This window comes from Taudactylus pleione, unplaced genomic scaffold, assembly GCF_031769625.1.
Source record: "Taudactylus pleione unplaced genomic scaffold, aTauple2 ptg000041l, whole genome shotgun sequence".
Lineage (NCBI taxonomy): Eukaryota > Metazoa > Chordata > Amphibia > Anura > Myobatrachidae > Taudactylus > Taudactylus pleione.
This window is the reverse complement of record NW_028284443.1, coordinates 69104947-69119041: the sequence shown is the minus strand read 5'-3', so window position 1 is coordinate 69119041 and position 14095 is coordinate 69104947. Positions and strand designations below refer to the sequence as shown.

The 14095-nt window shown below is 39.0% G+C and overlaps 1 protein-coding gene across 11 annotated transcripts in view; it reads right to left on the bottom strand.

Annotated features, from left to right (window-relative positions):
* MYCBP2 (MYC binding protein 2) overlaps positions 1-14095 on the bottom strand; it is a 339358-nt gene that overhangs the window by 221694 nt on the left and 103569 nt on the right. For 10 of the 11 annotated variants that reach the window (XM_088459230.1, XM_088459176.1, XM_088459189.1 and 7 more), the window contains exons 19-21: positions 10807-10914; positions 4085-4204; positions 3151-3232 (exon numbers count right to left, since the gene is read on the bottom strand). In XM_088459230.1, coding sequence (XP_088315356.1) covers positions 3151-3232; positions 4085-4204; positions 10807-10914 — 310 coding nt within the window. The remainder of the gene's footprint in view (positions 1-3150; positions 3233-4084; positions 4205-10806; positions 10915-14095) is intronic. The other variant, XM_088459209.1, reaches the window with a different exon arrangement.

Genomic DNA, 14095 nt, shown 5'->3' with positions numbered 1-14095 from the left:
CGTTTGGGAACCTCTGGCATAAGCACTAACATCCTGCTGTCATGCTGGCTAGCAGATATCAGAACACGCAAGGATAATTTTAGCTCCGTATTTGCCAGAGATTGCAATAAAGGGAGTATTTTGCCATTTTTACAAACACAGGAACTTACTATGGCAAAAACTGGTGTTTTTTTCTGTATGTGAACATGAGCGAATCAGAAGTTAAATGCACCCGTAAATACAACTAGAAATTAATACACCATCATCTGAACATGGCAGTACCTTCCATAGACAGAAATACAACAAGGAATTTACCAACAATCATTATTAAAATATGCCTTGTATTCTAAGCAAACCCAGTTAAAAAATAGTACTTTCAAATAGACTCCCTTCCTGAGCAGCGTGTCTTGCAGAAACATACACAGATCAATGTGCCTGTAATTAATAAAATAAAGGGTTAATTTAAAAATGAAAAAAATGAAAGCATCCTGGTTCTAAAACCAAGCAAGAAGTTTAAGGGTCCCCCGCAATTTATGAACCAGCACTGGGCTCTGTGAGCCAGTCCTAGTTTTAAAAAAAAATGGTGTGGGGGTCCCCATATTTTTAAAACCAGCACTGCACTCAAACTAGCCAAAGTGTAATGCCACAGGCAGGGGACCCTTTAATCGGGTCACCCCCACCAAAGTATTAACAACCCAACATAGTCAGCCCAGGCTAGGGATCCCTGGGGAGGTGAGGACCTCCCCAATAAAGGGGTACCCCCTGCCCTTAACACCCCAGGCCTGGGCTGAAGCAACAGCCACGTGGGTCACAGCCAATTAGCAGGACTCTACTGGAGAAGAAGACAGACCTACGCCAGGAGTTATGTGAATATAAAAAAAAAAAAATTTTTTTCTTAGGGATAACCATGGAGTTCTACCGGAGAATTGGGACTGATCACCAGGGAGAAGGTAAGTGTGTGTGTGTGCATTTAGTGTGTAATAAAATTGTACTTTCTATAGTGTGTGTGTATTGTCATTTTTTTTTACTATTTTCTTTTTTCCTGGCTGTAGTAGTCAGTTGATGACAGCCAGCAAAGGACTGGATAGCAGTGTCACGGCAGGCTCCCTGCCAGATAGGGTTGTAGCAATCAGAGCTCCAGTGCACAAACAGTCTGGTATGATAAATGCAGGATGTTCCTTGGCGCTTTTCTCTGGGCAAAATAAATCCCAGTTTCCTCATTTCTCTATTAAGAGGACACATTGTTTGCTTTCATTGAAAGTAACAGGACATTTGGATTATCAATTCTTCATGAAATGGACAATTTTTCCATCTACTAGCTACTGGTTTTCATAGTGCACAGGAAAGGACGTTCTGGTATTTATGCACAGAGCCATTGCTCATTTTATTATCTCAGTGTAAATTGGTATTTATTAAATCATTGTTTGTTTTATTACAATTTTTGTTTTTTCTTCACAAACAAGTGCTCCATCCATTTTCTTTGTTCATATCCTTACTCAGCAGGTAGAAGATCCTGCTTGTTAGGAGCTGCCAGTTTGGAAGCCTAGTATTGATTGGTTAACAGGCGCACCTCATTCTTCCTTCTCACCTAATTACATACAAACATGGGACAAACACAGAGCTTAGTAAATTTACCCCATAATCGTTCCTGGACTCGGATTAGTAAACAAAAACATCCAAAATTGGGTAAAGCGGTTGTGAAGTATAAAGTCCATGTGAGCCACAACTACACCTATACATGCACAAGTATTAAACATCACGTAAATATTAAAAGCATATACTGAAGAAAGACTATAAATTGAAGGGGATCACTATAAGAAAATACATATCTGAATTGTTCAGAAAAATAAAGCAAATTCTGATCTTCATTAGAACCCAAAGAGGTCAGTGTTCTGAATGACAGTATATTCAATCTGCCTTCCTCTGTAGAAGCTATTGATTATAATCGCCATTGATGAAGAAGTGTTTTGCAACTGGACGAGTGCTAGTGTCCTCACCATCCATTGCCTTCTTTAAGGAAGATCTATGCAAAGCAACGCTCTCCTTAAGCATATTACATGGACATTTAATAGCATATATCATGTACTTGCTTTCACATGTAAAGCAGAATTTGATATCATAAGAACCGGCCATTAGTTGGATTGATGAATACCTCTGCTGTTGCCATGAATCTGCAGCTGGTACAAACTGAACATTTGTATGAACATAGTTTCATAGTGACAGCCATCCAACTTGTGCTTTAGGACTAATGTCTGAAAAGGTCACCTCATCCTTTGGGGTCAATCCTATTATTTATTATTACCAGTTATTAGGTGTGAGTTGGGTCCTGTGCGCCGGTCACACAGCGAATTTTATTTGCAATCCAATTCAAAACTCATTGTTTTTTCATAGAAAATTCACATTTTTCTGTGTGCACACCCCTGAACTAGTGAAAAGGTAGGAAAAATCTTTATTTTAAAAGGTAAAAATGTCTGGAAACCGAAGCATCAGATATTATTATTGAAGTCTGAAGTCACAAAATGTCCATTTGAGAGGTCAATGATATCTAAGAAAATAAAACTAAATTGCTGCACTATTTAAAACTTTACATATTAAATATCCTATACAGCCACATGTGTCAGGTGCACCATTCAAATCATGCAGTTGTACCTTCTTTATTTTTTAATTATCAGTTCCTATGGGCAGGGCTCCTAATCTCTTGCATTGTAAAATTAACAAACCATATGTTTGACTATCACATATATATTGCTACATAATATATTTGTGCTTTAGAAACGAAAAAAAATAATGAATAGTGACAAGTATTATATACTTCACTAATTATAAACCAATTGAGCCACTTTTCCAAATTAGATCAAATATTGTATCCTGTTTTAGGTCAATAAATGATATGGCCAAACATTTATTCACAAATCTCCACCCTACAATCAAAAAAAAAAAAAAAAGTGTCTGGGGAATAATCATGATTTGTGCTTCATTTAACATGCAGAGAGCAGAACACAAAATAAGAATCCCTGTGCTAAAATCAGAGTGTACACAGGTTCCAGAACAAAGCAGGGTGAAAAAAGTCTCTCCTCCTTTCCAATATATGTACCCATGATTCTTATTTCAAGCACCCATAAGTTACAATTTTTTACCTGAAGACCATTTTTAATATTTTTTGATACTTGCCTACAACTAACATCGCCATGTCCCAGCTGTCCATGTTGACCATAGCCAAAAGTGTATACGTCACCATTTTCCATTAGAACCACTGCAACAAACAGAGAGACAATATGGTGAAAGTAGTTCTGGGTTCAGTTATATAAAATATTGAAGCAAAATACCACCCGCATACGTATCATTGTGGGGTTTCAAAAAGATCATTCTTGATTTTATTGTCAAAACTTTAATAGGGTTTTCATCCTTTCAGTACCATTTTGACATTTTGTGATCTATGGACTCAAATGCATCCCACTGAATCTATAGATCACATAGGTCCTTAGTCCACACACAAGCTAATTTATAATGTGAAAATAGAAAGCACTTTCTTTGGTAGCGCAATAAAATAAACAATCTTTTTTTATGTGAAAAATTAAAAATAGTAAAATATGAAGAAAAAAATAAGCTAATCTAGGATTCTTCTCATAGTTAGATTTACATAATGGTCAAAAGATAATCACTCTAGAATACTAAACTTACTAAATCAGCTTAAAATACAAACTAGACCCACATTTCCACAGGTGGCGTTCCTGGTAGGAGAGCAGAGAGAACATTTACTTGCCAGGCCAAGTATATTCATGCTATGCACATGTCTAGGTTTTGAAAAGCATGGCCTAGCCTGTTACGGGTAGTCTAGTTTAAGGCTGGTCTGAGAACCACTGTAGTAGGTAAATTGGTGAAATAGGATTCTTTTAACCACATTAACATAACAGTCAACATACTCAGTTACATATATCATCACACATTTACTTGCAATGTTTCAGAACCTGCTACAAGTTATAAATATCTTTAAGATCTGATTCAGTTCATTGTCAAGTCATAGAAAAAAACGAATCTTTGTAATTTGGAATCTCATATTTGTGCAAGACCTGCCAACACCACAATAACAGACTGCACTCTTTACCTGAATGGTGGAAGCCACAGCTGACTTGAACGGCCCGCAGCTCACTGTCAAAGCGGACAGTTCCAGGAGGGTAAGTTGTGATTTTGCTGGCATCCTTCTCTCCTTGTTCTCTGCCCTCATCTGCAAGAAACAGAAACAAAAACTTCTGAAAATCTCAGAGAACATTAAGAATTGGAGTTTAAGTCTAATAAATACATGAGAGTTTCACATGGACATTATGAATATCTAGACTATCTCTTGTACACAGCTCTATCAACAACAGAAATATATGTAAACATTATCAACTTTAAATTCACAAATATAAAAGTTACTAACAAATATTAAAATACAGTTTAGAGAATAAATCCATGAGATGACAGTTCTGAATAAGAATACAGGATGTTCCAGACTAGTGACATGAGTTGCACCTACAAATGAGAAGGACCTGAGGAATGGAGAAATGGACAGAAACAAGTGACAACTACAGGTAAAGAAATATACATCACCAACTCTTATCTACACCATCAGAGACCAACAAATAGAATGAAAGCTTGTGACAACCTCTAGATGATTAAAGCAATGTTATTCCTTATTAAAACATTCAATTAAGTAAATACTTGTTTTAACTTATTACACAAAGAAATTTCTAGTTCGGTCGCTTTATTTAGACAAATTTATGCAATTCCAGAAAATATGTTCTAGCTATTAAATATCACACATAATAAAATATAATACTATTCTATAAGCATAACCCACATGTAGCAGATGTCGAGCACTCAATGAACTCGTAGTAGTCACCATGAGACTTTGCCTCATAGTGCAGGGGCCTTGGGTCCATATTTTGCCCAGGCTGCTAGCTGTGTGATGTATGCTTGTTACCATACAATTCACAAATACACATCTGAAAAAGGAAATCGGCTAAGTCAAGTTAAATTCATTTGGGTCAAAAGATTAAACAGCAATTACCTTCTGGAAGCAAGTAACACATCTACATGCAAAACAACTAAATATGCGTTGTCACAACCAATGGGTACACAAAAAGTCTGTGTAGTCTGATCAAAAGAGTCAAATGCATAGCATTATCATTAACCTTTATTTATGTAGCACTAACATATTAAGCAACACTTTAGATAGAATGTTTCTTTTTAATTATTCAAATCAGACTCTGGCCAGTGGAGCTTACATTCTAAATTCTATAAAATACATAAACTAACAAGCACTAACCTGTCATTGTTCTTGGGTTGTGGGGAGAAGGGAAGGCAAAAGACAAAATGGGAAAATCCATACAAACACAGGGAGAAATAAATCATACAAGCGTCACCGACAGAATGGAACTCATGGCTTGCAGTGCATTGAGACAGCAACGCAAAACACAGACATCCAAAAATTGCCTCTCACTATCTAAGTGAGTATTCTACTTTTGTAGCCAATTCCTCTTTATTTGCAACGAAACACTGTTCCAAGACGGGTCAAACCCGGGATTTACCAGGTTTTTGCTGCAGCGCTGACCCGAGAATATCCCAAGTCGTTGCCTCTTACACTGCACACAGGTGCAGTGTCGGCCCTTGGAGATGATGTCATCACCAAGCGCCGCAAACCAGACCAGAGGGTGTCCTTCAGGAGGGGGAAGGGGGTGTCCTTTTGGGTGGCTGTCTGAGGTTACCGTGAACACAGGTAGGGAGAGATTACAGCCTCCGCGTTTGAAGCGGGGATGGGGTAAAAAAAAAACACCTGAATGGTCCAGACCATATGTTGAGGCTGTAATTTCCCCCTCCCCGATGACAACTTCCGATTACATCCAATCACCATGCTGAAAATGGGTCCCGCCAGATAACCCGGGTTACCTGTTTACACTGAGCATGACCCGGGTTTTACACTTGTAAAACCCTGCTCGAGACTGAGGAAGAAATGTAGAGTCAAATCGACCCGGAATTTGCTCCTAGGAGCCTTTTCCACTGAGTCGCAACCCAGGTTGACACGGCAATAACCCGGGTATTTGCAGCAGTGGAAAAGGGACCCTTTGGGTAATATTGTAAACACTTGTACAACTGCCTCCCTATTGCACTTTGAACCTCCACCTATCAGTCACTCAGCCATCCGAGAGCATGGTGTGTGTGTACATTATATATGTACACACACGTATGTGAATATATGGAATGGGATTGAAATACTGGCGGCTCAAATCCAGACAGTGAAAGCCCAACAGGAGGAGATGAGAGGCGGGTGGTAAGTATCCTTAACCCTCCCCTGTCCCACCTAAACCTCCTTTGCTGGTGCCCAACCATAAAACTCCCAGGGTGGTGGTGTCTAACTCTAAGTCCCCCCAGGGGAGTCTAAACCTAACACCCTTTTCCCGCACCCTAACCCACATGGGGGGGTGCCTAACCCTACAGTTTGTGTTCAGCTTTACAGTTGAGATGGGGGCGTTCTAGCTTGACACTAGTTTGCAGTGCTAAAATAAAGCTGTCCAGTATTTGTATGCTACAGGTAAAGGCAACCAGTGCTCTCCCTGCGGAAAAAAACCCCACAGCATTTGCACCCCTTGCATTGTTACATGGTTTGTCCAGGTACAAATTTGTACCCTTTAGTAGGATTTGATTTGATCTTTAAAGGAGGCCCACAATGTATTATTATATTTGTATCACTTGCATTAAAAAAACATTTTCCTTTCTCATGAGTTTTTTCGACACTGCCTCTCCTAATTAGTGGACTAGTAAGATTGAAAACAAATTTGTTTCATAATCAAAAAAATGCACAGCATACCTCTGCAATGTGTACAGCAGCAGCTTAATTTTATACTGTAAGCTCTACTTCATATATTACTGAATTCTGTGCTTGCAGACCAACACTCATTCAAACGTCCATTCGTATCAGTCCATTTGATCGCGTGTCTCAAAGTATATTATTTGTTTTTAATTTTTTTTTTTATTTTTTTTTTAAAAGATACCAACTATGTTTTGATTGTTGCAATACATATTTTAATGTTGTGTACAAAACAAAAATTCAAAAAAAGATTACTTGATAAAATATAAAGATGATTTAAGTGAAACATTGGTCTGTGCAGGGTATTGTAATTACCAGTGCATGGACATGGTTAATGTTTTTAAAAGCATTGCTAGTGCAAAGGACTGAATGTGCAGATTACAGTCCGTCTGAATGTGTCAGGATATTGGGGGGGCCTCTGTGGTTTCATTCTTTCTCCTTCATCCACCAGGGGACACTGTAGATCAAGACACTGAGGTATAGACAGGAGGATGAGTGGAGCTGGCACTTTAAATCTTTAAGTGAGAGTGACTCATCCCCCTCTATCCCCCAGAAGCCCCTAAGTTTTGGGCTGAGCTCAGCCCAAACTTATTTTAATTTTATTTTATTATTTATAGCTTCACACAGCATTGAGGACAGGCTGACAGACTGCTGCATCTGTCAGGCTTCTACATGGAGGCATCAGGAGGACCCGCCGCCACTAATAAAGAGTGAGTGTCTGGGTCCCAGGCACCCTGGCACTAACTCAGGGAGGGACACACCGCAGCCCATTATAGAGGCTGAGCCCTTGCCACCGCAGGACCTGATGCCAGCAGTATGAATCTCTTCTCCTGATTAGCAGGGGTCTGAGATACTATCCTGCGGCCCTCCACCTCCACTTTTCTAAGTAGGCGCGCTTGTCTCAGAAGAGTAACAGGCTCACTGTGCTACAGCGCACTCTTGAAATGACACCTTAACAGCTGTACTGACAGACATCTGTCCCAGGAGGGTACCTCTTTTCCTATTCAGTTTGGCTCTAAACCCTAGAGGTTTTGTTCTATATTCAATACTTCCTTCTCCATGAAAGACGAGCCAGAACAAAAGCATTAACGCTGCTTTGCACTGACCTAATGTACGTAACTTACAATATTAGTTATTATATGTTAGTTTGTTATTTGGTATACTGCTGGTTCTCTTTCCTTCTATGTCGGATAGACCTAGTCTGCCAATCCTTCAATGCGCTTATATCTCCTTGGGGAGTTATATCTACATAGGTGTTCATAGTTTACACTTACCTGTTTTCCCTCCTTGCTAGAGTGATACGCCTTGGCTAACATGCTCCAGATGCTTAATGGTTGGTCTGGACAATCACTTCCAAGGTCGATGGTCACTTCTCGAGGCGTCGCTCCAGATGAAAGTGATGGAACTCCATTTTATCTTCAGGCTCTTCTGGGAGTTACCTCCCTTCTCGAAGGTGGCCTTTTCGGATCCTGTGAGACACTGCCGCGGCCGTTGAGTTTGTTATCCTTCAAGGAAGGACACGCAGTCACAGGAACTTGCAGCAAGGCAACTGTGGCTCAAAAGACTAAGGCGCAGTATCCGGTGTTTAGCAGTCCTGAGTTCAAATCAGAGGACAGATGAAACATGTTTTGGCGATCTCTGGGGCGTTCTTCGAGGTAGTGGTAAACTGGGAGGCCGACTTCTCAGTTGTCAGGACCCTCATCTTGAAAAAAGGGACCTTCAGTCGTGGGATTTTCCCACTTGCTAGTCATTATGTTGGCGCAGGCCTGACACACAGTAAGCACTCTGACGGTGTTTGGAGGTACGATCTTGTATAATCCTTTCTTCTGCTAGTTCTCAAATGTGTCAAGCGAGAGGTGGACACTGTTTTCTTTGCAACTCCAACCTGGCCATTGAGCCTGGTTCTCAAAACTCCAAATGCTCGTCAGAGATCCCTGGCTACTACCATTTTGCCCGAACCTCCTGCTTCTAGGTCAGTTCGTCTTCTCTGACTTAAAGCTTCTGCGTTTTGTGGCGTGGATGTTGTTGCCACTTTTTTTAGACATAGCGGAATTTCAGACTCTGTGGTTTCCACTGGCTTCAGAGCTCACAAGCCAGTTACGTCTGCTCATTATAATTACATCTGGTGTCCTTATGTGGTCTGGTGTGAAGAATGGGGGGTTCTTGACCACTTTTTCTCCTAGGACAGCCATAATGTTGCAATTGTGAATGTTGACAGCAATAATGTCAACACAGAATATTAGGGTTAGGACTCAGACTTACATTCAAAGTGAATGTAAAAGCTCATTGTCAACAGTGTACATCTACAATGTGGACATTCTGTCAATGTCAGCATTATATCAGTTTTGTCATTGTGAATGTCAACTTTTTATACTACACCGTTCAGATGTGAATTTCATGACTGATACATGAGCACAGAGTTACAGTCCATCTATGGATCTAGAATGGCGTTATAGACAGCACAGTTATGAACTTGTTAGTAACTTATTCCAGGCAAAATGTTGCCAGTTATTAGAAGAAGTCACAAGGATCTGAAGTGGCAAAATGCGGTACTAGCTTCTACTAAAAAAAGAAGTGTCTTACTTTCTCATAATATTAATGCCAGTAATTTCTTCATATCTATATATGCCTTTTCTAAAGTGTTTGCTCTGAAGCACCATTGTAGGTATACATCGCTTTAAGGGCCTAATTCAGCTTGGATCGCAGTTGCATCTGCGAATCCTGACGGAACGCAGCTGCTTATATATGCAGATGCAGCCATAACCTTATCTGTGCATAGAGACGCCCACCGCTGCGAGCGCACAGGCAGACCAGCGTAAACAGCAGGAACATCAGCCACCATGGTCCACTTACGACTAGTCTGACCTGTCTCTAATTTTGCGTATCTCTGCACACGCAGAGAGCTCTTCTGCTGCAGATGTGATTGCACTGGCTAAATCATGGACGCCCATTAAACGGACCACACCTGTATTTTTAAGACACACCCCATCACCTCCCCCAAACACTTGCAGTCACTCATTTCTGCGTTTTTGTTGGCTTGCGAGTGCCATCGCTATGTGATCGCAGTGCGAAGGTATGCATGTGCTATGCTGTATACATGCATGCACACATGATAAACATCGCGAGGCTGCATTGATGTATGCAATTGCGAGCCAAGCTGATTCAGGTTTTAAGTTTGTATTTTACATCAATAAAATAAAATTACTGTATTGAATTTTTTATTTTAATAGTTATTTAACACCATCATACATTTGATGCCTTCTTCTATAACATACATATTTTTTTCATCATTCTCAAAACTTGCACATTGAAATAAGGAAAAGGAAACTAAATTCAAAGCATTCCAGAACTCATGCCTGGGATTCTGTACGCTACAAACATGTAAAATTGCTATGCTTAATAAACTGAGAAATACACAAAGAACTGAATGGAAGCGCACACACACACACCACAAAGTACAGATGATGAAATGAGATAAAAAGAAAAAAAAAGGAGTGACATGATTGTGCAGGTATTAATTTTTATGAAGCAAACTAGAACAGTACATAATAGTTGACACAAGAGGCTGGGTATTAACAATAAAAGAAAACAAAGACATTACAAGACTAGGGGTGATTCCTTATTATAGCTGGGAGATCCCACTGGAATATATGTTTAGATAAAGGTGCATTTAACAGCACTGCAAAATAGTGACCCGACACCATATAATTGGCAGAGGGATATTATGTTAATACCTATTGTCAAGGAAAACATATATATTAGATAATAGTTTATTGATAACAATTAGGTGCAATGTATTATCAGCTGCAAGGTCAATTGTATTAAACATATAAACAAACTGAAAAGTGCTGTATAAGCAGCAAGAAGCCAGACAGTCCTCATGTGAAAAGGACAAAGTGACTGTCAGAATGGGTGAGGTGTGCTCAGGAAGGACTAGGTTTTGAGTTTGTCCTCTCTAGTGAGAAAGGAAGACTAAATACCTTTTTTCTTGTCCCGCTTATGCTTTAGCTGTGGTGGTAGAGCTCTTAGTCTGGCTAGAGCCTGTTCTCGGTGGTTCATAAAATTAGGACCAGGAAATACAAAAGGGCCTGGGGAGAGACATTTTGCACATGCATGGGAAAGCTCACAAAATGGAAACATGTTTAGAGGAAAAATGAACAAAACAAAAAAAAAATGGTGAACAATGACAATACAAATATTTTAAAACAAACCATGGACTAATACATTACACAGAATAATCTTTACAAATGACTTAGGACTACACACAAGTCCTTTTCCCTTTATATTAAAAGTGAATGCTTATTACCTGACAATTATTAGGTCGAGTGACACTATAGGAATAAAATGGCAACTTCATTAATACAAAGTGAAATGTATAACAGATATTGAAAATGTAAAAAAGACCCAAAAATGCAGTACAAACCTTAGGACCACTGCTTAGCAAGTCTGACTGTGCACTATATAATATTTACATTAGTGTCAGGAAAAATCTAAAGAGAGAAATACCAAATCACCATAAAATGGTTTGTGCGCGTTTTTGAGGGGGTTAGAGACACTTGGTCCGCATAAAATGTGGGGAAGCATACAGTTTCTCAATCACCATCCAAATCACAAAAGGAAAATCAGATAACCAAGTCACACACCATAAAGAAAGGTGCACACACACTGAAGTGCCAGAAGACGGGGAATAATTAGAATTACAGAAACCTTATTAGCATCCAGTCTAAAAATTGTGAGGAGAAGCCAAAAAGACACAAGACTTTACAAAATAAGCAAATTATACAGTGTCCTAGTTGGAATAGTGTGAGGAGGGAATTATACAGAACCATTTAGTCAGATAATAGTTTATGAACTGTAACTAACAGGCTAACTCCACATTTTCTACATAGTCTATGGAATGGCTTTATGGTCATGTCACTTATCAGACTTCCATGAGGTTTCAAAACTGAACACAAAAAGCTATACCAGCAGCTGAAACATGGTGTGCGATATGGCTTGTACAGGAAAGTAACGTGTCAGGAAAGGAATTTGGTAGATCACAGTTTCCTGTTGTTGAAATTATTTCTCCTAGAACAATGGCAAGTGAGCCAAGGGATGCAATAATGTATTTTAATATATATTGTTCCAGAGAATTATACATTTTCTTACCCTATATAGTAGTACAGTGAAAAAAATGAATTGACAATCAGGCGACTAGTTTGCTATACGTGTTAAACCACAAACAGTGAATGATACAATACAACACAAATGAGTTATTAGTTTCAAATGCAATGTTAATCTGATAACAACTCAAAACAAATAGGAGAGTGTACTTCACGCTAGTAAATAAAGTATACCAAGTTGATAGGTAACAAAGTGCTAGTGCAAAGTTAGGTATGATTCAAATTTATGACAATTTATTGGTAAAAAAACACCTAAAAGATAAATGAATGTGACCATATACAAATAATGACTAGCAGTAAAAAATAAATAAGTAAAAACAAAGTAGAGGTAAGTTGATGTTTAAGCAGCTTATCGGATTAGAAGAGAGAGGTAGTTCTCCACAGTGCATGAGGCAGCCAACAGCCCCAACGCGTTTCGTCTCTATGACTTCATCAAGGGGAAGTCAGAGACAAAACGCGTTGAGACTGTTGGCTGCCTCATGCACTGTGGAGAACTACCTCTCTCTTCTAATCAGATAAGCTGCTTAAACATAACTTACCTCTGCTTTGTTTTTATTTATTTTTTACTGCTAGTCATTATTTGTATATGGTCACATTCATTTATCTTTTATGTGTTTTTTACCAATAAATTGTCATAAATTTTAATCATACCTAATTTTGCACTAGCACTTTGTTACCTATCAACTTGGTATACTTTATTTACTAGCGTGAAGTACACTCTCCTATTTGTTTTGAGTTATTATCAGATTAACATTGCACTTGAAACTAATAACTCATTTGTGTTGTATTGTATCATTCACCGTTTGTGGTTTAACACATATAGCAAACTAGTCGCCTGATTGTCAATTCATTTTTTTACTGTTTCCTAAAATACTCACACTGGTATTACACTATTGACTCAGAGCTGACGCCGGAACACTAATAGGCCCAGTTGCTATAAATTATACACTATACTTGGTTCACTTAGTAAGATACACAGGTAGTGGCGCTGTACCCATCTAGTTCTTGCTATATAGTAGTACGTAAAGTCCAATTCTCTGTGACAAAATCTGAGTTATTCCAAAAGCAGTATGCTTATCAATATTTATTGTTTGGTAATGTAGGATTTTACAGTCACTTGCTAAAACTATATACTTTAAAGAAGTATAATAATATAGTATAATACATTTTTTGAGCTAGTACAAATGGTCGCCTATAAATTTAAAATTTTAATAAAGAACCAATTTCAGTAAATGGTCTTTTTTTTTTTCAAACACTTGCTCCTCCTGCTAGAATCCCAGTACTAGGACATGACAAGAGTCACTCTTGCTTTATCCAACTAAAGGTTAAAAAAAAATAAAAAAAAAAATCAGTAATGAAAGTACTGTCTGCTTGCTGACCAACTGTGTATTGCATGGCACATGGTCACCCTGCTGACCAACTGTGTATTGCATGGCACAAGGTCACCCTGCTGACAAACTGTGTATTGCATGGCACAAGGTCACCCTGCTGACCAACTGTGTATTGCATGGCACAAGGTCACCCTGCTGACCAACTGTGTATTGCATGGTACAAGGTCACTCTGCTGTCCAACTGTGTATTGCATGGCACAAGGTCACCCTGCTGACCAACTGTGTATTGCATGGCACAAGGTTCACCCTGCTGACCAACTGTGTATTGCATGGCACAAGGTTCACCCTGCTGACCAACTGTGTATTGCATGGCACAAGGTCACCCTGCTGACCAACTGTGTATTGCATGGTACAAGGTCACCCTGCTGACCAACTGTGTATTGCATGGTACAAGGTCACCCTGCTGACCAACTGTGTATTGCATGGTACAAGGTCACCCTGCTGACCAACTGTGTATTGCATGGTACAAGGTCACCCTGCAGAAAGAAAAATGGAAGACAGCAAGGAGACACAGCTGTCATAAAGCATTAAGTACTGAAGACAAGGAAATTGGCTGCTAAAATAACATATGAACAAACAGGTTATAAACGCAGTAAAAATGGAGAAGGTCTCAAAATGTATCAACAAGGCTTGTTCTCAATTGCAAGAATCATATATGAAAGTTAATACAGAATATTTTAAGAGATCTCTTAATATTATGTATTAACTTTTATCTA